This window comes from Bos indicus, chromosome 9, assembly GCF_029378745.1.
Source record: "Bos indicus isolate NIAB-ARS_2022 breed Sahiwal x Tharparkar chromosome 9, NIAB-ARS_B.indTharparkar_mat_pri_1.0, whole genome shotgun sequence".
Classification (NCBI taxonomy): Eukaryota; Metazoa; Chordata; class Mammalia; order Artiodactyla; family Bovidae; genus Bos; species Bos indicus.
Window position 1 is genome coordinate 42,472,912 of NC_091768.1, and position 20,053 is coordinate 42,492,964.

At 40.2% G+C, this 20,053-nt stretch overlaps 1 protein-coding gene across 1 annotated transcript in view; it reads left to right on the top strand.

Annotated features, from left to right (window-relative positions):
- SEC63 (SEC63 homolog, protein translocation regulator) overlaps nucleotides 1–7,492 on the top strand; it is a 66,155-nt gene extending 58,663 nt beyond the window's left edge. Inside the window, exons 19-21 of the mRNA XM_019967265.2 lie at nucleotides 1,882–1,980; nucleotides 4,570–4,674; nucleotides 6,434–7,492. Of these exons, the coding sequence (XP_019822824.1) occupies nucleotides 1,882–1,980; nucleotides 4,570–4,674; nucleotides 6,434–6,577 (348 nt within the window). The 3' untranslated portion in view covers nucleotides 6,578–7,492. The remainder of the gene's footprint in view (nucleotides 1–1,881; nucleotides 1,981–4,569; nucleotides 4,675–6,433) is intronic.
- Nucleotides 7,493–20,053: the final 12,561 nt, after the last annotated feature.

Genomic DNA, 20,053 nt, shown 5'->3' on the forward strand with positions numbered 1-20,053 from the left:
ATAGACATTGGCAGACTACTTGCCTGCAGACAAATCTGCCTCCCAGCTTGTTTTATAAATGAAGTATTATTGTAAATGAAGTTTTATTGGAACAGAGCCACACTCATTCTTTCTGTAATACAATGGCAGAGTTGAGTAGTTACAGCAGAGTTGAGTAGTTATAGCAGACTCTTTGGCCCTCTAAGTCTGTGAGTTCTGCATCTGCAAATGTGGCGGGCCAACTATACCACGACATTTTATGTAACAGACTTGCGCATTCGTGAATTTTGGTATTCTGGAGGTGGAGTGATCCTGGAATCGATCTCCTGTGAGTACAACAGTACTCCACTTTGAGTCTGTTGTGTTTCTGCCCATTTTGTGTGTGCAAAACACACGTAGAAAGACATGTGTATACAAACTATACCTTTTGTTGTAGTCCTAACCCTTGGATTAAGCAGAAGTTGAGTTAGTCATCCACTTATGATTTGTTATCCTGTTTATTAATGTTACATTGCCTTGTAGTTTAAGGCATTTAAACAAAAGCTTTTAGTTGAGCTTAGTGTACCATTATTGGGAAGATAATAAACTGTATTTTAATGTCTTAAGATTGAAATAAAATAGAAAGCACAAGTGATTTTGGCTTAGGGACATTTTTCCTATGAAACTATTTTCAATAAAAAGTTATTTTTTAAAACTTTTCTTGGATAATTGAGACTCTAGTGTTGCTTTGGTTAATTGGATACAATTTATTTTACTTTTAGGTCTAAAACTTTTTTTAAGTCATTTTAGAAAGGTATCTTCCCTATCCCATTCTTAAACAGTGGATGCAAAGTGGATGAATGAATAAAAAGTTACTGATCTGTGCTGTGATGCAGTGGTGGTTGCTGACCACACTGAAGTTTGGCGCTCCCAGACTGGTCTTCTATTTTTTTTTTTCCCCTAGATTTTTGTCTCCTGTCAGTGTTTCCTGCTGTCATTGTGCACTCTGGTGACAATTTCTTTACTCAGCCTTTTTTATGCTCCTAATCTTTTATGTAGTACAACTGAAAATGCTGAGCTTATTGAAATGGTATACCGTAAATGGTACAAATAGATTCTTAGAATCTGAGATGCTGTCTTATAAGTAACATGTTTTAATGTATTGATTTCTGATATTGTTACCATTTAAGTCCCTTCCACTCCTGCTTTCTGCCTTTTGCTTATTACTAGGTAAGATTACTAAAATTATTTGCTAGATGAATTCGTGATAGCTTATACTGTTTTATTTTTTAGCATATCTTTTATCATTTAAGGTTAATCAGGAGTTTTTAAAATACAGAGGTTCATCAGTAGGGTTTAAGGGGCCATTTGAAACCCCAAAATTACATACAAAATTCTTTTGTTGGAGAGTGGCTCTAAGAACAATTTATTCATTCAGTAAATGTTTATTGACATCTATTTTGTACCAACCATGGTGTCTGTGCTGGGGATACAGCAGTGGCTAAAGGGCAATACAGTTGACCCTCTGCATCTGTGGGTTTTGCATCCATAGATTTGATCACCTGTGGATTGAAAATGTTGGGGGTGGATTCCAGACAGTCTAAAAAGGCAAACTTGAATTTGCTGGGTATTGGCATAGCAATTACATTGTATTAGATATTATAAGTAATCTAATCTAGAGGCTAGATAAGGTGTACAGGAGTATGTGCATAGGTTATATGCAAGTACTGCAGCAATTTATGTAAGAGATTCCAGCATTCATGGATTTTGGTATCCGCATTGTGGGGGTGAAAGGGGAGCTTGTCTGGAATCAGTCCCCCTCAGGTACCAAGGAGTAACCATACCCTTAAAATGAGATAAGGCAAAACTGTATTTCTGTAATTCTTTCTGGCTATTTATACTCTTCTCTTTTTTTCTTTGCAGGAAAAGCAAGAATGGTGGTGGCTTTATATCGCAGATAGGAAGGAACAGACATTAATATCTATGCCATATCATGTGTGTACACTAAAAGATACGGAAGAGGTAAGTATCCAACAACATTATTTAGATATAGAAAACAGTATAGAAATCCATTTATCATATATGGCTTATTGCATTTTATTGAAAACACATTTTATAACTGTTCTCTGACAGCTTTTGGAGGGAGCTCATTGGAAATTTATAGAGTATTAAATTGAGGTAGACAACTTGGTGGTCCTTTAAAACCTTGTTCTCAGCTATTAGTTTTCACTAATACTTGCCTTACCATATCTCCAGAATTTAGTTATGTTTTACAAACGCTTGTGAGTTTTATCCTCGTTGGATTGGTGCTCAGAAATTATGGTTTGTATCCTCATTGAATTAGTGCTTTTGTGTTAAAAACAAATGTAAGTACTAGTGGTTCATTTTTTAAAGTGGAATTTTTTATTTTATTGGATTGTCCACTGTCAGTGACATCATTTAAATAACATTGTGATGAACATATTTTGACCTTGGATTTCCTTGTTTTTCTTCTTGATTTTTTTACGTTACTATTTGAGAAAGAAGGTTCTGTCTACCTGGACTTGGTGGACAAGAGCAAAGCTTTTGAATTTCAAGAGAGTTCTATAATGATGATTTTTTAAATCCCAAAAGTTTTTTCCTACCTTTGTAACCAAGTTGTAAATGTTTAAAGTAGTTTATTGTTGTTTGACACTTAGCGATAGTGCCAACTTATGGGTATCTCTTTCTCAGAGTAATTTTAACATTTTTTAAAATTTAAATTTTACCCATTTTTCAATGGATAATTCATTTGCCTAGTTGGTGTTTCAGAAGATATACCGAAGTGCACACACTGAAATGTATCTTGTATTCCTGTCTCTCAGTCACCCATTCCACTTCCTGGAAACCATCGATATTACCAAATTTTTATGTATTTTTCATGTGATATTGTAGTAAAGCACAAGCGTATACATAGGTATATTCTTCCCAGTTTTGCACAAAAAGTAGCATACATCATGTTCTGCACCTTACCTTTTTCTCAGTGATAAAACTTGGAATTTGTACCATATTAATACAGAAAAAAGCTTCATTGTTTGTTTTTACAGCTGCCTGATATTCTTTTGTGTGGAAGTTTATTTATTCAGTGCTCAGCTCTTTAGTGGACTTACAAGGTGTTTCTTGTCTTTTGCTGCAATGAATAACCTCATATCATTCAAACACATCTATAGGATAAATTCGTAGAGGTAGAATTAATGAATTAGAGGCTCTGTACATTGTAATTTTGATAGATATTGTTAAATGTTTATTTCTCCATAGGGAGAAAGAATGGTCAAGTGTAGTATGTTCATTGCCTCTCAGTTTGTGAGATATAGAAAAATGTTGCAGGCATATTATCGTGCCCCCATAGACCATTCATCCATGGTTTTGACCTCTTTCTTTTTCTCTGTGACACCAGCTGAGTGTCCTGTGGTTTAACTCAGTGCTGACACTATTTCCCCAGACAGCTCAGATTAAGGTTCAGTCCCAGAGGACTGCTGTTGCCCCGCTGTCCATCTTTAGATGCCAGTTGGAAGTCCCAGGTTGTCATCTGTACTTCTGATCAACTGGCTGTAAATCATGGTTTCCACGATCCCTTCCTTGGGTTCAGTAATTTGCCAGAATGACTCAAAAACTCAGGGTAACATATTTACCAATTTGTTATGAAAATAGTATGATGAAGTAGATGAATATCCGGATGAAAGAGATATATAAGGCAAGGTATATGGGAAGGGATGTCGATCTTCCATGCTCTTTCTGAGCAATCCGCTCTCCCAGCACTTCTGCATGTTCACCAGTTTGAAAGCTCCCTGAACCCCTTATTTTGGTATTTTTATGGAGGCTTTATCACATAGGCATAATTGATCATTAACTCAGTTTTCAGCCTCTCTGGAGAATAGGGGGTAGGACTAAAAGTTCCAGGCTTCTACTCATGGCTTGGGCTTTCTGGTGACTGGTCCTCATCTAGGAGACCAAGAATTGCCTCATTAGAAGAGAACTCATTCTTACCATCCAGGAAATTCCAAGGGATTTGTTAGCTCAGTGTCAGGAACCAGACCCAAAGACCAAATTTTACAACAGAAGATGCTCCTTATGTGCTCTTGTCACTTCGGAATTACAGGGATTTGAGAAGCTCTGTGCCTGTGATTGAGGGCAGAGACACATATATATATGTGTGTGATGAATGTATTTTCTGTTCTCTCAACATTTGTTCTAGAAATAAGAAAATTTGGCAAGAACTATTCCTGTTTGGTGAAGTCTGTTTTAGTTCAACATTTCATTTATTTTACTTTTATACACAGCTTCATTTCTTCAAGTTATCAAGATAGAACTTGGTTGCTTTAAATATGTTTTCTTGAATTCTGGAGATAGAAATTAACCCCATCAATTCTGCCTATTTTTATTTCCTTTTTACATAGTATATATATGACACAAATGTCATATATGTAAATACATTTATTGTCATTAGAACTTTTGTAATATGTTTTAGGACCTCTTCTGTCATCTGAGTAAGCATTGGCTATTAAATACTCTCTGGTCTAAATATGTCAGGAGGGAGCTATTGTTTCTTCCACTCTTTAAAATACAGATTTTAAGTTCTGATTTATCTTCTAGGTAGAACTGAAGTTTCCTGCACCAGGCAAGCCTGGAAATTATCAATATACAGTGTTCCTGAGATCAGACTCCTATATGGGTTTGGATCAGATTAAACCACTGAAGGTAAGAAGAATGACTATTCTGTAAATATGGTGTTCCCTAGAAATTGTCATACTGAGTGAAGTAAGTCAGACACAGAAGAACAAATATCATATGACATTGTTTATATATGCACACTAAAAAAAAAAAAACTACAAATGAACTTATTTACAAAACAGAAATAGAGTCACAGATGTAGAAAACAAACTTATGGTTACTGGGGTGATAAAAGTGAGGGGGCAGGGATAAATTGGGAGATTGGGATTGATCATATGCATAGTACTATATATATAAAACAGATAGCTAATAAGAACATGCTGTATAGCATAGGGAACTCTACTCAATACTCTGTAATGCCCATATGGGAAAATAATCTTTAAAAAAAAAAGTGGATTTACGTATATGTATAACTGATTCTTTTTGCTATACACCGTGTCAATCAGCTATATTCTAATAATAACGTTTCTTTGAAAATGAATTTTTTTTTAAATTTATGGTGGGTATGGATTTGCATTATTATACTTGGGTGGGAAATAAAAGTTACCACTTCCTCCTTTTTGACAAATTTTCAAATACCTGAGAAGGAAGGAAGAAGAGAGATACACAGAGAAAAAGAGTGAATCAAACCACACAAAAAAATTTTTTATACATTTTTGAAGTAATAAAGGGAACTTAAAAAAATAAGGTTATCTATTTGAATAAGGGTATTACATCTTAAGGAAGCAGTTCTAGTTTTGAAATGTAGAATAACAGGGAAAGAGATCCTCTCATACTTTAACATAATACACTTGATGGACTGCTCTCAATAATAAACTTGTGTTAAAGGAGTATGATGATTTAGAACCTTGAGTATAACTTACCAGTGTGATAGGTTGCAAAGAGTTGGACACGACTGAGCAACTGAACTGAACTGCACTGAAAGTATGCCATACCTTTATAGGGCCTCACCAGATGGTTTCTGTTTTCTTTAGAAAGACACATGTATTTCATTTTAGAGTATACACTTGTGTGAGTATCATTTGAAGCACATTCTCATCGATGTTACCATTTCACTTGTGAAAGTAAAAGGAGTGAAGTTGCTTAGTCATGTCCATTTCTTTTCGACCCTGTGGACTGTGTCCATGGGATTTTCCAGGCAGGAGTACTGGAGTGGGTTGCCATTTCCTTCTCCAGGGGATCTTCCCGACCCAGGGATCGAACCTGGGTCTCCCACATTGTAGGCAGACCCTTAACCATCAGGGAAGTCTCTTAAGCTTTTTATAAAAGGCATGCTATTGTGTTAGAGAGATTGTGCTGAAGAAGTGTTGCGCTGTGTACTGGGACTCAACTGAAAGGAGCCAGCAAAGGCATGGCTTTTTTTCCCCATGAGGGCGCTGTATTTCTTTCCATTGGCTATAGGATGTTAACTTCATGAGTAGTCTGGAGGCTGCAAATACCTCTTTGGAAGTCACACTTGAACTTTTTTTCCATCCACAGAAGACTTATTAAGAACAGTGTTCCTGCTCAAGAGTCAGAATTATTCATCTTTCATGCTGCAGAATAAATAGTATATAGCGCCTGTAAAATCATACTATTAAACTACACTAGAAACTTAACTATACTAACATGTTACTAGATTCATGTTTTTATTTTGTGGATGAGTGTTCTTAAATATGTTAAATTTAGAGTTAAAAGATGTAATCTTTTCAAGTGCTGCTGTCAAAGAAAACCTTTTCTGTACCAGATATTTCTTCCATTATTCCTCCTCAGATTTCTAATGTCTGCATTTAATTCTTTTTTCTAGTTGGAAGTTCATGAGGCTAAGCCTGTGCCAGAAAATCACCCACAGTGGGATACAGCAATAGAGGGGGATGAAGACCAGGAGGACAGTGAGGGCTTTGAAGACAGCTTTGAGGAAGAGGAAGAAGAGGAGGAAGATGATGACTAAGCAGGGACCACAATATTTGCACATATTTGCAAATTCTTGCTGTTTTGGAAGTGTATAATAAACCAAAAGCAGTGCAGAACTGATGTTGAGGGAAGTGTTCCTAGAAATGGGTGTGTTACCGAGGCAGTGGTGGTGCCTTGGTACAGTCTGAAAGATGCTTAAGGTTTGTGAAAGCTTTCAGGTATGGGATGGTGCATTTATTTCATCTGCAAATGATAATAAACCCTTTGTTATAACTGTCCAGAAGTGTGGGCTATGTATTATCTGATCATCTGTGGTCCCAGTAAAAGTAAAGGTACATGAAAAACAATCTATAAATGAGTGACCTTTCTTTGTTTAGCTTTAGTTTTAACATTAAAGTATGTGTGATAAACACCACAAATGTTTTAAGTAACATCTGCTCAAGTTTTAATGTCTTAATAAGCTCTATTATTCATTTACTGACATGTTGCAGTGATATAAGACTATTTATAACAGCTCCATTCATAGCTTTAAACATTTTATTTTTGCCTGTCTTGGTCATAAGTTGGCATTCTGCCACATTCCACATAATCTAGAGGGCTACATTTTGGGATTTTCCTTTTCTTAATTGCCCAGAGTTACCAGAAAGATTATAAAAATGGCTTTTAATGGCTTAAAACATTTTTAAGCCTCTATTTTAGCAGATCAATGCAAGATCTAATTCTTTTTATAAGCTATAGATCTAAAAATGATTGTGGGACCATACGTTCTCTGATGTTGGTGATTGTGTTACTAAACCTTTTTAAAAAGGTCACTATAAAAGCTGAAAGACATTGTTAGCTTTTAATCTACCTGACTCTGTCAGAAGCCTTTTAAGGTAAAATATAACATGCAAAGGAGGCGTTTTTTTGTATTCATTTTGGACTCCTGTCAATAAAATAGAAGTTTGACTCATTTTATGTTTGTAATGGTGTGTGTCTTTTTACTCCCAGAAAGGGATATAATAGGAGAACTCATTCTTTTATTTTTCAACTAAAAATTTAGTGATACTGTCCATGACTGCTAAAGTGAGTGCTGTTTCTGTATACTATAGAAAAACCTGTGATTGAGGGGAACTTCCCAATCTTATACTCTCACACAGTACAGCCTGCAAGGATCATGCTTACAAGGAGTAGAAATGTGTACATGATGAATTATTGAGGTAAAATGAATATTTTTGTTACTAAATATGGAGGAAACATAAGTTTATATTATAGTACTTATGGTAATAATCCTCCCCTATCAAAATCTCCATAGATCCAAGTGCTGTCAGAATACTAATTTGTGGCCTTGTTTATTTAAAAGGTTGCCACTTCCCATGCAGAACTACCACTGGTATTTTGTTACTGCAGTAGTTGGAAATAAAATTTGAAACTGACCAAAGCATGAATTATTATTTTTTTTTCTTGGTTCTAAATTTGGGATGTAGTATTTCCTATAATATGGTCAAAGCAGATTTTTTTCTCTGGAGCCTCCATTGTCTGTTTTTGTTTTAAAGGTGTTAGTGAGACCCTTCCTTGGCAAGCAGGAGTACCACTGATTTGTTTGTGAGGATTTGTTTCATTTTGTAAGTAGAGGGTAGGTTTAATTTTCAGGTGAGGTTTTGCTGGGAAGCTGCTGGTCACCTAAGTGAGGTGGAAGGGAGCAAGCCAGCCAGTAGCATCCAGGGAAAGGAGAGGTTAGAGAAAACTCAGGCGGTGTGAAAATGAGCAAATGAAACGGTGTCGCTACACAGTCCTGGCTTTCTTGAAAGACACTTTTGCAGAAAAGTACTTACTCTAGTGGCTGTTTTGTCTTAAAGAGGTTTTATAAGTTATTCAAACAACTGGCTTTCTCATTAAGACAAGAGGATGATTTCACAACCTAGTAACTCACCACAATGCTTAAAAAAAGCCAGCATCACCTCATTGGGAAATCCTACAGGTCTGTGTTGCTTTGCCATTTGTGTGATATATCTGTACTTCACAACCAGTAACACATTTTCCTGTAATGAGTACTTTCAGTAAGCTCTTTCCATATTGCCATAGTGAAATGACTGAGCTTTCGTTTTATCATTCTCTTCTCTCCAGCGAGTCTCTGAACTCTGCATCCCTTCTTTCCTTCTCTTGAGATAGAGTAACTAATTTACCCTTGTGTGCATTTAATCAAATGGGACTTTCATTAAGTGTAGTTTCAATTTGGTCCCATCAAACACTGACATTTTGTCAACAGAACAGATGAACATACAGATGAAAACCATCAGTGTGTGTATGCAAAGTGAAAGTGTTTTTTTAATGAAGTTAAGCCACTTAAATTGTGTAGTATTTTTATCTTTTTGAATTGGTGAAGTACCTATTAAAAGGTACTCCTCCAGAGGAGACCATCAGTGAAAGTCTTTCAGTTAAAAATTTTTGTTGCACAACTTGAAGCTCTACGTGCATATCTCAATCTCAAAGTCAGGTGTTCATATCCTTTAAAAATTATAAAAAATTTTTTGTGAATTTTTTTTAAATTAAGGAGTACTTGGAATAAGGTTTTCTGTGTAGAACATAACTGTGTTCTCTTTATCCCAATTTGCACTGCGTGCTGGAGAAGGATGAGCCTGTCTGGCCACAGGGCTCCCCCGTGAGGGGGGAAGCTCAAGTCCTGGGTAGAAGCAGAGCAGGTGGACCAATGGCCTGATGTGGGAAAAGGGAGCAAGGGTGTGAAGGAATGTAAAGAGGCTCTGAGCGTGTTATTCCTGACCACAACATTTATCCAGTCATTTGCTTCAGCCAAGCAAAGATGGATACTGGAGTGGTCTTTAGCAACAATTGTAATTCCACATGTAATTCCACATCTCACATATTTTTCGAAGAGTTGTTCATTGTTCACCACCTGTTTACTGAATTTCAATGTGTCCAGGTCTGTGATCAGACACTGGGGCTATTTAAAAAAAAGAATTTGTGTTCTTATGGCTCACAGGTATTAAGGCAGGCAAATAAATGTATGGCAATCTATTTTAATCCATTTGCATTCTAATGGTCATTGTTTGGAATGCGTTTTTTTGTTTGTTTTTCCACTGTAGGCAGAGGAGTTTTTTTTTTAGGTGCTAGCTATTTGTTGGTTTTGAATGTTTCTTTAAAGCTTTTCCTCCCCAAATATTAAACTTTACAGACTCCCCAGTGTAATCTGCTCTATGATAACTGAGACAGCTATCAGTGAACTATAGTGTGACATTTTACCAGCTGTGCAGTGATTAGTCCAATTATGTCTTAAAAAGTTAGCATCAAGCATCTTCACATTTAAACTTCATGCTCAGGCTATTTTGCAAAACTTAAAAAAGCTGTGATCTTGTACATTTTTCTGTAACTAGCTAAAAATTCAAATCTAGCAATCATTGGCATGCTTTAGGGCTGTGGTTTTAGCTGGGGATGTGTACCTCCCAGGAGTATGCAGTAATCAGTCTATTGGGAAAATGTTAAAGTGGTTGTTTGTATTTAATCTCAACCTTTTAAATTTCTATTTTTGTGTGTTTTATAATGTACATAATATATTGTACAATTGTACACTATAATTTATAAATAAATACATTTATTGGCGTATTAGACATTTTTTTCTGATTTCAATGCTTGATCAAATATTTGGATATGCTGCCTTAAAGTGTTGCTGTAGTGCTGTTTAAAGTGTTGGTATAGTGCCATTTAAGCAGAAATGAAGGTTTGGGGTTTTAGTACTTACCATTTGAGTTCACAAGATGATGTTCCTTTGCTAGAGTCAAAGGGTCAGCATTCACTGTGTAGCAAAGTGGTTATTTTCTGAGGTGGAACTGAGTAGGTATGGTGACTGTTAATAGATGAGCAGAGGATTCTAAGCAGCTGTTGTCCACAGAATGAACGTGGAACGGCTGAGGGCAGAAGTGCTAGGTGCGGCTGCCAGGGACTTCAGCAAAGTCTGCAGCTCTGTTAGTGGTCCCTGCAGTCAGTGGCTGCTGCAAATTGCAGGTGAGTGTGAGAAGGGCTGTCCACTCTTTAGCACTAGATGGTCCAGCACTGACCTGTCAGGCTTGGTATGCAAAGGGAGCTGTGTACCTTTTACCTTCGTGAACACCTGAAGTTTACTTTTTAAAATCTGCATAACTGCTGCAGTGGATACCACTTTGTTGTTAAGTTGCCAAGTCGTGTCCTCGTCTTTGAGACCCCATGGTCTGTCACTTGCCAGGCTCCTCTCTCCATGGGATTTTCCAGGTAAGAATACTGGAGAGGGTTGCCTTTTCTTCTCCAGGGGATCTTCCTGACCCAAGTATAAAACCCATGTCTCCTGCATTGGCTGGAGGATTCTGTACCACTGAGCCACCTGGGAAACCCCTGGATACCACAAAGGGTATGAGCAAATTTCAGAAAACTTTAAACCACTTAACTGTAGTTTCTAGCTTGGTTCCGGTAGAGGGCGAGAGGGCTACAATTTTCTTTAGCAAAAGAGTGGTTTAGTTTGTGAGACAACCAAAATTGAAGACATGCTGTGTAATTTATTTCTGTCATCACCTTCTAGGCTTACCTCCTTCCCCCTTAGTGTTTTACTTCTTATATATGTCTTTTAATATATTAAACTTCTTGGTTTTCTGGCTTGATCCATTGAGCCCCTTTGTAGCAAACTCCAGAAGACAATCCACATTTATTAATTGTGCTAGAATTGTATCAGATTGTTTGCCTGAGAGAAGTGGGAAGTCAGGTAGGACAAAGAAATCCTTTTATTGTACGAAATTGGTTTTGGGATGGCAAGTGTCAAAAACCATGAAAGGGTCTGACTGTGCAAGCTAACACTCTGTGCAGTGTCATAGATGTTGGAAGAAGACAGGAGACCCCCAAGTCAGAGGCATCGCAGACAGCTTCCTGTTGCCTAGTTACTCTCTGTCCCCCCTAGTTCCGACATAGAGGGACAGGTGGACGCTCTACAGCCCCACCTGGGGCCGACGTAGAGCAACCCAGGTGGACGCTGCGTATGCTGAGGAATTCTGAGCTCAAGAAACCTCTCACGTGTATTGCAAGCATAGCTCCCCAAGAGGGAGGTACTCTTTCTTCCAAGGCTGTTCCTTACGCAAACATAAAAGGATAGTTTGGAACAAAAGCAGTGTGCCTCTGCTCACAAGGTTTGTAGAAACATGAGATAGCTATAGAAAATTGTCTCTCAAAAGTTGGAATTCAAAATATATAGTATCTGTATTTACAAAGACATGAGCTTCCCCAGTGGTTCAACAGGTAAAGAATCTGCTTGCAATAAAGGAGACACAAGAGACTTGGGTTTGATCCCTGGGTCGGGAAGATTCCCTGGAGGAGGGGATGGCAACCCACTCCAGTATTCTTGCCTGGAGAATCCTCTGGACAGAGGAGCCTGGCGGGCTACAATCCATGGAGTCGCAGAGTCAGACATGACTGAAGTGACTGAGCACATGGGGTACTTATTTTCAAACAGAATGAGTTCTATTTAGTGAAAATTAGGACCAGTGAGCGGAGAAGGCGATGGCACCCCACTCCAGTACTCTTGCCTGGAAAATCCCATGGATGGAGGAGCCTGGTGGGCTGCAGTCCATGGGGTCGTGAAGAGTCAAACACGACTGAGCGACTTCACTTTGACTTTTCACTTTCATGCATTGGAGAAGGAAATGGTAACCCACTCCAGTGTTCTTGCCTGGAGAATCCCAGGGACGGGGGAACCTGGTAGGCTGCCGTTTCTGGGGTCTCACAGAGTTGGACACGACTGAAGTGACTTAGCAGCAGCAGCAGCAGGACCAGTGAGACCGTCCTCCTTGACAATAAACCTCTCACAAATGTTTTATTGTCAAAGATAATTTTATGTTACAGTTGACAGTTTACTTATGTGTGCCAACTAAAAAAAGGTCCAAAATTTTCCAAATTGAATCCAGAGCAGTGTGACAGTGGAAAAACAGGTGTCTAAAAATGAACAACTATAGTTGTTATATATTGTAACCATAAAATCTTTTGATAATTGCCTCTGTGCCTTTCCCCAAAACCTCAAACTAAAACATGTCCTTCGCCGACACCCATCCACCTTCTCTCCTAAATCACACTCTTCCCAACAAACTGAACTTGTGCCTCCAAGTGAGTCTGGATCCTTGTAGAACAGCTGCCAGTCCTTTTTCGTAAGATGCTACCCAAGTCCAAGAAGTCTTCGGAACATCTTTGACTGAAATAATCGAGAGACCTCTGAAATATTTTTCTGAACAGTTGTGCTGGCATCTGATCATCCTTTGAAAGAATATTTATTTTTTTCCTGTGAAAAGTATTTAGAGATGATGCAAATAAATTTAGAGGGTAGTCACATTTGCTGATTATTTCAATGAAAAATTAAGCATGTGACTAAAATTCAATGAGTGACTTTTTAAAAAATCATGATTTTTATTTAAAGTGCACTGAGGACTCCCAAGGAGACATTCAGTAATATTACAGGGTAAGTACACACACACACACACACACACACAAAAGTCGCTCAGTCGTGTCCGACGCTTTGCGACCCCATGGATTGTAGCCCACCAGGCTCCTCGGGAGGGATTGGGGGCAAGAGGAGAAGGGGACGACAGAGGATGAGATGGCTGGATGGCATCACTAACTTGATGGACGTGAGTCTGGGTGAACTCTGGGAGTTGGTGATGGACAGGGAGGCCTGGCGTGCTGTGATTCATGGGGTCACAAAGAGTCGGACACGACTGAGCGACTGATCTGATCTGATCTGATCTGAGGCTCCTCGGTCCATGGGACTTTCCAGGCGTGAATACTGGAGTGGGTTGCCGTTTCCTTCTCCAACAGGGTAAGTATAGCCTCCCTCATTTTTAGGAATTAATCTACATCTATATATATCTTTGTGGAATTAGTCTACTTTATAATCGCATCCACAGTGTCTCCAGCTTTTAAATTTCTTGATTCTCTGCCACTTTTCTCGTGACACCAGGTGCCGACTATCCTGTACATCAACTTTTCAAATTTTTCCAGGAGCCTACAGTTCCTCTTTTTGACATGACAACACATATATGAGTGAGAGAGAGAAAGGGGAACACTGAGAGAGGTGCCCCCAGTTGAAGGGAAGCAGGGCCTCCCTTCCAAGTATCGGAGTTGCAACTCTTCCCACCACCAAGTCCGCATTCAGAACTCCACAGTTCCTTCACCATCCTGAGAAGATACTGCTCCATCTACCCCACCCCGCTCCCCAAGTGCTGATCTGGGTCTATTATCATGGAAATTATAAGGATTAATGTGATTTTCAGCAGGGTGCTCTTGAGAATTGGAAATGAAACTAGTGTTATGACTCATAGCATTATTTCTTTATACACTGAGCCCCCACATCTTTCAAGTCTTCTGACTTAATGACAGGATATCACTTTGAGTGTCACGAATGACACCTCAGGAGCAGCACATTTCAGATGAGCTTAGGTTTGAATTTTGAGTAGAATCATGACTGTTTCAGTGTATTGAAATAATAATTTTTAGAATGAGAAAAAAAAAAAACTCATCTCCCTTGGTGTGATTTGTAAAGTTTTCTTTGCATTTAGTACCAGGTACTTACAATCTGATTGAACCAAGTGCCTGCCCACACCTCCCCTCTTTCAACCCCCTCCACAGCCTAATAAAAGAGCCCGGGATATAGGTATGGAAGCAAAATCCATAGATTTTAGTCTTGGCGCTACCTCCATCGGGTGGCATTACAGTGGGGAGTTAATGAGAGCATGAGTGTACATGCCAAGGCCCTGGGAGGCTCCCTGTCCCCAGCTCTGATTCGGAGTAAGTCGTACTCCCATCTGCGCCCACAGAGGGCAGGGGATTGACCTGAGGGAGAGACAAGGAAACGAAGATGCCGGTAAGAGAAGTGACCCGTCACAGTTGGTGACAGACCTGGAGCTGCTTCCAATAGCAGGGTGAGACCCGAAGCCCACCACTGCCTGGGCTCCTCCAAGGGCTGCAGGTGCAGGTACCTGAGGTAGAGGGGAGCAGCAGAGGATGCGCGAACAGTGGACTGTGGTTTACAGTTCTGGGTGCTTGGGATGCAAAGAGAGCAACACAAGAAAAAATCAGACAAAGATCCCTGGGGACATTCTAGAAGAGGAGGAAGAAAGGACAATAAACAAAATTTATATAGTATCACTGAAGGTGATAGGGCTTCCCAGGTGGCTTAGTGGTAAAGAATCTGTGGCCAATGCAGGACACTCAGGAGGCTCCCATTCAATCCCTGGGTCGGGAAGATCCTCTGGAGAAGTGAATGGCAACCCACTCCAGTATCCTTGCCTGGAGAATCCCCATGGACAGAGGAGCCTGGCAGGCTATAGTCCATGGGGTCACAAAGAGTTGGACATGACTGAGCATGCACGCACACATTGATGGTGATAAGAGTGATGGGAAAAAGAAAGTAGAGAAAAGCAAAGCAGGCAGATGGAAAACAGGTTTTAATTTTTATGGTCAAGACGGGTCTCATCTCAAAGCTGACATTTGGGCCAAGGAGTGAAGAAGTTAGCCTGCAGATGTTTGGGTGAAGAGCGTTCTAGTCAGAGGGCGAAGCGGACACACAGGCTGTAAGACAGAAGCAGCTGCAAGCGTGGGGAGCAGCAAGGGGACATCAAAGTGGCTGGAGCAGAGCCAGGGGAGAACAGCAGGAGAGGAGCTCAGAGAGACGAGGAAGGTCAAGGGTGCAGCAGGAAAGGCCCTGAAGGTTGTTTAAGGACTGTGGTTTCTGCTCTGAGTGAAGAAAGAGCCACTGCTGGGTTTTGAACACAGGAATGACAGGATCTGGCTTCTGTCTTCAAAGGATTCCTCTGGCTATTGTGTTTAAAAAAAAAACCAAGTGAAGGAGAGAGGGGTTGAAGTAAGACTACCAGTTAGAAGGTTACTGAAGAATTCTCCCTGGAATTTTTACATGTGTTATGAGGCAATGGGTAATATACAGACAGACCTCAGAGACTGCAGCCTTGTTCCAGACCACTGCAGCAAAGCAGGTATCGCAATAAAGTGAGTCACAGGTGGTTTTTTTTGTTTGTTTCCAGTGCATATAAAACTTGTATTTGCACGATACTATAACAGTGTGCAATAGCATTATGTCTAAAAAAACATATGTACCTTAATTAAAAATGCTTTATTGCTAAAGCACCATCATTTGAGCCTTCAGCGAGTCAATCTTTTTGCAGTAGTAATATTAAAGATTACGTTTACAAATCATCACAACAAATACTATAGAGAAAAAGCTCGAAATATTGTGAGAATTACCAAATTGTGACACAAAGACATGAAGTAGGCAAATTCTGTAGAAAAATGGGCTTGATAGACTTTCTTGAAACAGAGTTGTCAAAAACTTTCAATTTATAAAAAAGAAAAAAAGCACAATGAAACTAGGTATGCCTGTATGAAGGAAAGGAAGTGTTAGTCGCTTAGTGATGTCCAACTCTTTACGACCTTATGGACTGTAGCCCTACGCCTCTGTCCATGGGATTCTCTGGGCAAGAATACTGGCATGGGTTGCCATTCCCTTCTCCAGGGGATCTTCCTGAGCCAGGGATTGAACCCGTGTCTCCTGCCTTGCAGGCAGAGTCTTTACAGTCTGAGCCACCAGGGAAGCCTCTATGCCTGCATAGCTCTCCCTTTGTCCAAGTTGGGGCTTCTATGGGCTGGCAGCCGTGTGGAGGTGGGGTGTAGTGTTTGGATTTGGGATGTGCATATTTTGAAGGTAGAAGGTGCTGATCTCTATAACAGCCATTTCAGTGGAACAATTGGAGACAAAAACCCTACTCCACGCAGGCTTGAAATTCCAAATGGAATTATAACTGCAGTATTGGGACCAGAGCAGACAAGGAGGCCCATGACTCAAGAGTGGGAATCCAGAAACAATCCCACATGTGCAGATAGACTCACACACTTAATATATGTGACAGTTTGGCACTGCAGACAATGGGGGAAAGGAAGCCATTTTCAAAATATGGTGCTGGGACAATAGGAAATCCATTTGGTTAAAAAAAAAAAAGATGCAAGGCTTCTGTCTCATGCTTTATACAATAATTAATTCCAGGTTGCATGCATGTAAGTCTAAAATTGAAAGGCAAAACAATGAATGCTTTTGAAATATAGGAGAATTTATTCATGACCTTAGGGTAGGATACAATGAGCATGTCTAAAAAAGAAAATTGAGAAACTGAATTATATCCAAATAAAGGACTTCTGTTCAAAGACACAATAAAGAAATGAAACAGCAAGCCCCATAGTGGGAGAGATATTTGCCACACATGTATTTGACAAAGGACTTGTATCCATATTAAATAAAAAATGCTGACAAAACTGGTAAGAAAAAAAGACAGATAACTCAATAGGAAAATGGTCAGGCTTAAAAAGACACTTTGTGTCACAGACTGGGTTCTTCAGAAGCAGACCATGAGAAGGAGTTTGTGGTATGAGATGTTTGTTAAGAATCAAGATGCTTATTGTGAACCAAAGGGAGAAGAAGCAGGTCTGGGAGGAGAAAGCAGCTGAACTTCGAGGCAGGCTCAGCAAAGCCCAGGTTAATCCAGTGGAGGTTGCTCATTGATGTGTCCTGTGTCCCTTGCCAGGTTGATGCAGCTGTACCTTGCTCAGCCAGAGTGTGAGCTTTCCAGGAAGAGCATGACCTCGGACAAGGTGGTTCTCTGCTGTTGAGGCTGACCCTGAAGAAGCCGCTGGTTGGAGGCTGTCCGGGGACCACACTTCCTGCTGCTGGGCAGTAAGTCCTTCCTGGAAGAAGGAGCTGAGTACCATGTCTCCATATCTACTACAGTTCACAAAACACTGTATCCTAAGGTCCAAAAAGACACACAAAAACCTGCTCAAATCCTTTAGCCATCAGGGAATGCAAATGAAAACTACAGTGAGATATCACTACAGACTCACAAGAATGGCAGAAATTGAAGAGATTGACAATGCCAAGTGATATTGAGGACAACTGGAAATCTCATCTACTCCTGATAAGCTTGTAACTTTGTAGATTACTATATAAAACAGTTTGCCATTTGTTATTAAACTTGATGGGGTTTCTCAGCTGGCTCAGGGGTTTCTCAGGTGAAGAATCCACCTACCAATTCAGGAGACTCAGGAGACGCTGGTTCAGTCCGAGTGGTGAAGATCCCCTGGAGGAGGAAATGGCAACCCACTCTGGTATTCTTGCCTGGGAAATCCCATGGACAGAGGAGCCTGGCGGGCTCCATAGGGTTCATAGGGTCACAAAGAGTGGGACACAACTGAACAACTGAGCACACCCCGCTCCCCCCCGACACTAAACTTGACATGCATATACAGTGACTTAGAAATTACACCTTTAGGAATTTATCCAGCAGAAATGCATGCATATATGCACCAGTAGGCATGTACAAGAAGCCCTATTCATAATAGTCCCAAACTAGAAGTAACCTAAGTATTGATTGATAATAGAACGGATAAATCAAGTTTTCTATGTTTATCCAAAGGTTGAGGTGGGCAGCCTCCAAGGTGACCCCCAGGGATGCCTGCCTCCTGGTGCTCACACCCTAGGTGGTCCCCTCCCACACTAGACCAGGACGATCTGTGTGACCAACAGCTTACAGCAGCAACGTGTCACTTCTGAGATTAGGTTACACAAAACATTGCAGCTTCCATCTTGGGAGCTCCTTCAGTCACATTTTTTTTTTTCTCTTGGACTGTTTACTCTGGGGAATCTATGTCATGAGCAGCCCTATGGAGAGGCCCCTGTGGCAACACTCTTGTCAACAGCCATGTCAGTGAAAGCGGAAGAGGATCTTCCAACTCAGACTAAGTCTTCAGTGATTATAGTCTCAGGCAACCGCTTAACTGCAGCTACACGAGACACCCAAAGCCAGAATACCCAGCTAAGCCATAAATGATCCCTGACTTTTAGGAGGTAGGTGATATCATTAATGCTAGTTTCAACCCACTAATCTTGGGGTAATTTGTTACACAGCAGTAGATAACTAGTGCAATGGGGCTTTATAAAGTAATGAAAATAAATGAAATACAGTCGCATTTGTCAACATGGGTGAATTTTACTAACATGATATTGCACGAAAGAAGCCAGGATCAGAATCCATTTTTTTATTATCCTACTGTTAAAGTTCAAAAACCAGGTAAAACTACAGTGTTGAGGGATGCATGCCTAAAAGGCAAAACAATAAGTCAAGCAAGTGTTGGTCATAAAAGTCCAGATGGTGGCTACCTTTGGGGGCAGACAGGGAAGTGGGAGAGGGCCTGAGGAAGGCTTCTGTTTTATTTTAGCAAAGGTATTTGTTTCAAATAAATCATTAAGCATTATGGTTCTGTTTTTACCTTCCACTCCCCTCCCCCCTTTTTTGTATATGTGTTGTATTTTCATGATAAAAAAGGTAAACAAAGAATGGGAGGAGAGAACTGGAGAAAGAGTGTAAGCAACTCTTTAGAAGAATATTGTTACAAAAAGACCAAAGGTGGGGGTGGGGGTGGGGTGGGGGAAGAAAGAGAGTAGTGGCTGGAAGAGAAATGAAATAACAGTGTGTCTTATGCAGAAGGAAATCATCTACTAGAGAGGAAAAACTTACAAGAAGAGAGAGGGGAATTGCTGAAGCCAGGTTCTGCAGTAGGCGAGAGGGATGAGCTGGACTGAGTCTGGACTGAGCTGGGTGCCAGCCAGATATAGACATCTCTATATCTATGTATCTGAGACAGAGGGAGACAGACAGGCATTTTAAGTAATTGGCTCAAACAATCGTACAGACTCAGTTCAGTCAGTTCAGTTCAGTCGCTCAGTTGTATCTGACTTTGCAATCCCATGGACTGTAACACGCCAGGCCTCCCTGTCCATCATCAACTCCCAGAGTTTACTCAAACTCATGTCCATTGAGTCAGTGATGCCATCCAGCCATCTCATCCTCTGTACAGGCTGGGCAGGCCCAAAATCTCTAGGGTGGCTGCTGGCAGCCTTAGAGACCAGGGAAGGGTTGGTGCAGTCTTGAGTCCAAAGGCAGTTTGGAGGCAGAATTCCCACCTTCCTTGGGGGAAGTCAATCTTTTCCCTTTTGATCTCTTCAACAGATTGGATGAGACCCACTCACATTATGGAGGATAATCTACCTTACTCAGAGTCTACTGATCAAACTGGTAATCTCATTTAAAAACTACCTTTACAGCAACATCCAGACACGTGTTTGAAATATGAGAGTCCTTTGGCCCAGCCAAACTGACACATAAAATTACCACTCACTGTGAAGACTTTGACAGTATTTGTCAATTAACTTGCTTGGGTGGAGAAGGAGGGAGACAGTCAGTCGGCTGCTAGGACTCCTTGCCTTCAGTTTTCACTAGAACGTCTGCCTCCTGATTTTTCTGTCCACCTAGAGAACGTGCACACAGCATTGTGGGAAATGGAGAGGATGGACTCATTGTGTGAATCAGGTAAAACAAGGCCCAAGACCTTGATCTTTTTGAGTTTGCAGCAAGAGCCTGAGGATATTATTAATTCTGAGTAAGCAAGA